General features: G+C 45.5%; 1 protein-coding gene across 2 annotated transcripts in view; it reads right to left on the bottom strand.

Moving 5' to 3' along the window:
• The window catches only part of TBC1D2B (TBC1 domain family member 2B), a 95,267-nt gene that overhangs the window by 60,507 nt on the left and 27,522 nt on the right, over window positions 1–7,238 (bottom strand). For both annotated transcript variants that reach the window (XM_012801845.2, XM_023510071.1), the window contains exon 3: window positions 1,644–1,812. In XM_012801845.2, the coding sequence (XP_012657299.1) occupies window positions 1,644–1,812 (169 nt within the window). The remainder of the gene's footprint in view (window positions 1–1,643; window positions 1,813–7,238) is intronic.

Here is a 7,238-nt window from a genome sequence, read left to right as displayed (position 1 = left end):
GGCTGAGGCAAGAGAATCGCTTAAGCCCAGGAGTTTGAGGTTGCTGTGAGCTGTGATGCTACCCAGGGTGACAGCTTGAGGCTCTGTCTCAATATAAATCAATAAATAAATATAAAATAAAATAAAATAAAATAAAATGACAATGCAACTAAAAATGGGTAAAGGATCTGAATAATTATGGCTCCAAAGAAGATATTCAAATAGCCACTAAGCACACGAAAAGATGCTTAACATCATTAGTCAATAGGGAAATGCAAATCAAAACCACAGCGAGATCCCACTTCACACCCCCTAGGATGATGAAGATCAAAAAGACAGATCATAACAAGTGCTGGAGGGGATCGGGAGAAATTGGGACCCTCATACACTGCTGGTGGAACTGTCACATGGTGCAGCTGAAAACAGTCTGTTGGTTCCTTCAGAGGCTATGCATGGAGTTAGCATGTCACTCAGCAATTCCACCCCCAGTAAATATCCAAGAGAAATGAAAATGTGTCCACACAAAAACCTGTACACCAGTGTTCATAGCAGCATCATTCATAAATGGTCAAAAAGCAGAAACAACCCAAATGCCCACCAACTGATGAACAGAAAAACAAAATACAAGGGAATTTATTTGTACTTGGCCATAAATGGAAATGAAATACTGATACATGATACAACATGCATGAACCTTGAAAGCATTATGCTGAGTGAAAGAAGCCAGCACAACCACTCACTGTTTGGTGCCATTTATATGAAATGTCAAGAATAAACAAATTCATAGAGACAGAAAATAGATTAGTCGTTACTGGGAAGAAAATGGCATGGATAGTTTCTCTTTGGGGTGATGGAAACGTTCAAAAATTGTAGTGAAGGCTGCAAAACTATGGATATACTAAAAACCATTGAACTGTACATTTTAAATGAATGAACTGTATGGTATGTGAATTACACCTCAATAAAGCTTTCCTTTAAAACAACAAAAAAGGCTGGGTGTGATAGCTCATGCCTACAATCCCCAGACTCTGGGAAGCCTAGGTGAGATGATTATTTGAGCTCAGGCATTTGAGACCAGCCTGAGCAAGAGCAAAACCCCTGTCTCTACTAAAAACAGAAAAATTAGCCAGGCATTATGGCATCTGTAGTCCCAGCAACTCGGGAGGCTGAGCCAGAAGCATCACTTGAGCCCAGGACTTTGAGGTTGCTGTGAGCTAGCCTGGGAGACAGAGAGAGACCCCCCACCTCTACTCTCACAGCCCATGCTCAAGCACAGCAGGATGTCCAAAGCATGGGACGGCCAGTCCCAGTGTTGGGGAGGCAGGGCCAGGCCCAAAGGGGAGCCTGAGCTCCGCAGTCTGGAGCCTTGTGACATACACCCCCTCAGCCAGTTTCAGTCTCTGTAAAATGGCAACCATATGGCCTACCTCAGAGTCAAGCAGCTAAGCCATGAGTGTGAAAACGTCTAGCACAGAGTCACACACGGAACAGACAGGTATACGGTGCATGACACAAGCTAGTCACCTATGGAAAGTACACAGTAAATGACAGAGACCTTTACAAAACCACGTGAGGTGGTTTTATAACTTCATCTATAAAATGATAACATACATTATCAGAAATGATCCAATTTCAATTTCATATGCCACTTTCCAGAGACTTACCTGAGCTCATTGCCCCACTGTTTCAAAGAGTAAAAGTTGATAGCATTTGGGTGCCCAGGGGTGGGCTGGCTGGCAGCTTGTTCTCCCACCAGCTCTCCAGGCGTAGTCTCCACAGCCAAGACATTTCTGGCTGTTTCTGCAGAAGCATTAGGGTGCTGATAGATTAAATCTGAAAGAAAGACAAACAAATGTCAGTTACTCAATGTTTCCAGACAAATTTTAACAACCTACATAAGACAATGACTCAATATACTATACAGAAATCTAAACTAGGCTGGGTGCAATGGCTCACGCCTGTAATCCTAACACTCTGGGAGGCCAAGGTGGGAGGTTGGCTGGAGATCAGGAATTTGAGACCAGCCTAAGCAACATATGAAACTATTTCTACAAAAATTAGAAAAATTAGCCAGGCATGGTGGTGTGCACCTGCAGTCCAATTAGGAGGCTGAGGCAAAAGGATCAGTTGAGCCCAGGAATTTGAGGTTTGCTGTGAGTTATAAACAAGACCCTGTCTTGAAAGAAAGAAAGAAAAGGGAGGGGGAGGGGAGGGAAGGGAAGAGGAGCAAAAGGAAAGAAAAGAAAAGAAAAAGGAAGAAGGAAGGAGAGAAAGAAAAGGGAGAGAGGGAGGGGAAAGAAAGGAATCTAAACTATACCAATATATAGCTATATATATTTAATGGCATATTTTTAATATCTACTATATAAATATATAATGTGAGTAGCTTTGGTGCTCTGAAACCATTTTCACCTAAAGAGATCTATGTTTCTCAAAGAAACATAGGTTGTGATACGCTTTAAACCACAAGCATTAACAGTGCTGGCCCAGGCAGAGAAGAGGGTAGAATTTTCCTCTAGTCTTGTAAATCAGTAAACCTTGCAAAAACCTGGGATCAAGGTCCACTCACCAGTACTGATAATAAACAATTTCCAGGATAAACTGTTAGGTAAAAAAAAGAATAAAAGCAAAGTGAAGATCAGATTATTCTACACTCCCTTTTTTCTAAGTAAGTGGGAAGAATATAAACATGAGAAAATTAAGTTTGCATGTCACAGAATAGCATTTTAGTAAATTATAGGCAAACACACTGAATCTAAAGTACAATCAATCAAATTTTACAGTATCTTTAAAATAGAAACTGAAATACTTAAGGTTAAAACAATATGTTCAGAATTTACTTCGAAATAACAATTGTTACTTAACAAAATAATATTTGCTTCAAAATAACAAAATTAAGTGGACAGGAGTATCAATGAAACAAGAAAGGACTGCCTAATAAACATGGAGGCAATATTATCTGTTTTATTTCCACCTATGTTTAAAATTTCTCATCATAAAACGACCATGAAAAACATGGGGTTTTTTGTTTGTTTGTTTTTAATTTTTTTTTTACTTCTTCCTCCTGTAGCGTCTCTTGGCCCCCATGTAGATGGGATCACAAGGTCTGGCTGTCTTGTTGTTGTTGTTGTAGAGATGGGGTCTCACTCTGGCTCACTCTGCCTCACGCTGGTCTTTAGCTGGTCTCGAACTGGGCTGAGCTCAGGCGATCCACTCGCCTCAGCCTCCCATAGCGCTGGGACAACAGGCGTGAGCCACCACGCCCGGCCGAAAAACATGTTTTGACAAAAACATTTCCAACTGACATAATCTGAGAAGAGGGCACACCGGCAAACAAGATGTAGTATTACTTTACAATAATCAGTGTGACCTACGACTTTTTTTAATAAAACATTTCTGTATCAAGAAGATCAATGACCACTCTTTCTGCGAAAACAAAATCAGAATTGAACTGCTAACCACCAGTGTTCTAGAAAAAGTTAGTTTCTAATCAGACAGGCACACAATCAGAGTCAGTGGGCTCAGGTCCCTGTTGTGAAGGTCACTGAGCCCTGGTAAAGACAGAGCACAGGGCGTCCCGGGCTGCCCAGGCCGTAGGAGCACTGTCCTGAATGGGAATTCTTGACAACAGGTTGCACTTGGAAGGCAGGTTACTACCTTGAGCATGGTCAGTGTGGGGAAAGCTCTGAGAACACACTGGGAAGGTGTCTTGGGCGTGACACAAAAAAAGTGATGGCTATGCATCTGTTAGGGAACCTGTCTATGGCCAGGAAAGTCAGTACACAGCTTCCAAGCAGAGTTCTGACTAGGAAAAGCAAGAGAGCATCCTGGGGAACAGAAGAATCATAGGCTCAGGAATGGAATACAAGACTGTGAAGCAAGAAGTTGGGAGGCTGAGGCAGGAGAATCACTCAAGCCCACGAGTGTAAGGCTATAGTGAGCTATGGTGATACCACTGCACTCTAGTCTAGGCAGCAAAATGAGACCTTATCTCAAAAAAAAGAAAAGAAAGAGAAGAAAAAGATTAGAGTCCATTTGGAAAATGGGTTCCAATAAACAAAAGGAACAAAAGTTCAACCACATACAATCTAGTCCAGTCTCCCTATCTACTGTGTCAGGAGACAGAAGCCCAGAGCCAGGCCAGAGCCCAGTCAGTCACCTGGCCTGTGGCACACAAGTGTTACATGGCCATTATAAACCACTGGACTTGTTGTTGAAAAGGTCCACCTGGTGCTCAGTTTCCGAAGGCTGGTCTTCACAGACCTGCCACCAGCAAAGCATTGCAATTCTAAGCCCAGCTGGGATATTAACTCAACAAACTGTCTTCATTCCTATTACAGCAAGTCCAGCTTCTCCTTCCTGTGTGGGCTGGCAGCAAGGTGACAAATGGCTTCTTGGTGGGCCTGGGTTGTCAAATGTTCTGTGGCAAAGCGTCTATTACCAAGAAAACCTCAGGCCTCGCAGCAACCCACAGCCCACACTGGAAACACTTCCTGTGCAGCTCAGTGCCCTGGGGGTGGGGTGGAGAAAAGGGACCAGAGACCAGGAAAGTACCTGTTGGAGAAAGAATTTCTAACTTAACTTGAAAAAGAAGCTACTACTCCCCAGCTTAGTGCACGTTTGCTGTGATTGTCTTTTTTGTCTGGTTTTTGGTACTTAAAAGACTATGTGAGTTTTATTTAATTAAATGCAGAGTTGCTGGCTTCTCCTCAATTTGTGTCCCAACATTAGTATTCAGAGGCTGCCTCAGGAAGGACATTCAGGGAACACAAACTAGGACATGGCAACATTTCCTCAAAGATTTTAAGAGGATGGACCTGTGTTCATAAACATGGCCTCTGTCCTGCAGGCTCACTGGGGAGAGAAACTCTGTGCTAGATGGTTCTGGTGTTTACACCTTCTCTGTTCTTTTAAAACATTTTCAAATGGGCTCGGCGCCTGTGGCTCAAGTGGCTAAGGCGCCAGCCATATACACCTAAGGTGGCGGGTTCGAATCCAGCCTGAGCCCACCAAACAACAATGACAGCTATAACCAAAAAATAGCCAGGCGCTGTGGCGGGTGCCTGTGGTCCCAGCAACTTGGGAGGCTGAGGCAGGAGACTGGCTTGAGCCCAGGAGTTGGAGGTTGCTGTGAGCTGTGATGTCACAGCACTCTACCCAGGGGGATAGCTTGAGGCTCTGTCTCAAAAAAAAAAATTTTTTTTTTCAAATGCTTATGTGACAACTCTTAATTCCAGTCTCAGCTTCCCTTCCCACCTAACAGTGCCGAGTGCTGGGACTCTCCCACATGGGGCAGTTTCTACTCACATCTGGATGGCCTCAGCTCGTCTCCCTCTCCTCTCTTGCTTCTTGCCTGTGGAGAGCAGAGCCCAGGCTGTGGCAGAGCTCCCATAAGACCCAACTGAGGGCCACAGCAGGTACCAGAGAAAGTTCCCACCTGCCTCACAGGGCACTGCAAATGAGTTTGGAAGTCACCAGCAGGAGGTGGGGGAGGACAGGGTGAGGCTATTCTGACTATTTTTTATCAAGTGAGTTTTAATCCAGACTGTGAGGAGTGGTCAGGGGGCACAGCGACATTTAAGCATCAAAAACCAGGGGCAGCAAGTCAGGACTCAGAGCCCCCAGGTGCATCAGTCCATGAGTCTAGTTAATTCCTTGGCTGTCTGCCCTCTCTACCCATCACCAAGGACACAAATCTGTCACACTGAACCTGTCTGATTTGCTAACCTAACATCTGGCATGGAGGAGGGACCCAATAAATGTTGGCAAGTGGCTGAATGAACAAGTAAAAAGTCACTCCCTCGTGTGGCACGGCAGGAAGGCCCAGCTAAGGAAGCAGGGCAGGAGGCAACAGAGGCCTCTGCAGCTCTTCAGTGGGTTTACATTCATCAGCCCTCCTACTTCCCTTTCTCCTGCCACCTCACCTCACACAGTCCCTGAATAAGGGTGGGAGGTTCACACCGACTCCCTCCTCTCTCTCTTCACTCCTTGCTTGTCCTGCAGTCCAGCTCAGCTGCCATCCTCACCCCATCCACAGCTACGGTGGCCCTGAGTTCACTTGGACCAAGTCCCACCAGGGTGAGGCTGAGGTTGTCTCTGCTGGCACCAAACCCCAGGGCTGTTCCCAACAGTCCCCTTTAAGACCTTCTCTGTGAGCTTCCAGCAGGGTCCTCCCAGAGCTGGACCTAACCCCACTCAGCCCCTCCTGCCTGGCTTCCCTCCCATGCAGCTGTGACCTTTCATGGCCTGGCTTTCATAGAACCTTCATACCAGAGGAAGCTGGCTCACAGATGGGGCAACCATGATGTGCTCAAGGTCCCATAAACCTCCTCCACCAAATCATGCTGCCTCTCAGATACACAGCTGATAACGACCACAACAGACACTTTGAAATAAGGCACGTCATGCACAGAGACACAGCTTTGATCACTTCATGGGACAAGACATCCAACAACACGTGACACAGTGGCACTGCTAACCTGGGTGTGCATTCCACCCTGTGGTTTCCCTTCTGGCAGCCCAGGACCCCACACAAGCTGCTCTGGGAACAGAAGGAGCAGCCAACCCCCCAACCCTCCACCCTTTCCTCACACATAAGCTGTTAAGAGTGCGACAGTTAGGGCGGCACCTGTGGCTCAAGGAGTAGGGCGCCGGCCCCATATGCTGGAGGTGGCAGGTTCAAACCCAGCCCCAGCCAAAACCTGCACCAAAAAAAAAAAAAAAAAAAAAAAGAGTGCGACAGTTAAACAATTTGATGCAGCTGCTTCAGAAGAGGAAATGTGTGGTCACCCCTCGGGGTGACTTCACAATACAATATTCTGCAAGAAACACCATCCATATTCAAACAGGTACTTAGGCACTGAAGCTGGCTAAGATTGTGAGTGCTTCGGGGTTCCTGAACCCTCAGGAAGTCTTAAGAACAGGGTCTCACTATCCCCGGCTTGTTTTTGTACTACGTTATGTGGGGAATGAAGCAGACGGACTATGCTAGACATGCATCTTGGAATGAGGCTATTAGCTATTTATCAATACCTCCTTGGGTTCTGTCATCTCATTCTCAACAGCTACAAAGGTCTGTGCACCCTTGATTTTATCTTCACAAATTATTATTATTATTGAGACAGAGTTTCACTCTATTGCCCTGGGTTGAGAGCTGTGGCATCATCATAGCTCATAGCAACCTCAAACTCTTGGGCTCAAGAGATCCTCCTGCCTCAGTTTCTCAAGTAGCTAGGACTATAGGCACCCACCATGACACC

This window comes from Otolemur garnettii, unplaced genomic scaffold (genome assembly GCF_000181295.1).
Source record: "Otolemur garnettii isolate 467f Iridium unplaced genomic scaffold, OtoGar3 scaffold00011, whole genome shotgun sequence".
Lineage (NCBI taxonomy): Eukaryota > Metazoa > Chordata > Mammalia > Primates > Galagidae > Otolemur > Otolemur garnettii.
Note: the sequence above shows the minus strand (reverse complement) of the source record. Positions and strands in the feature narration are given on the sequence as shown.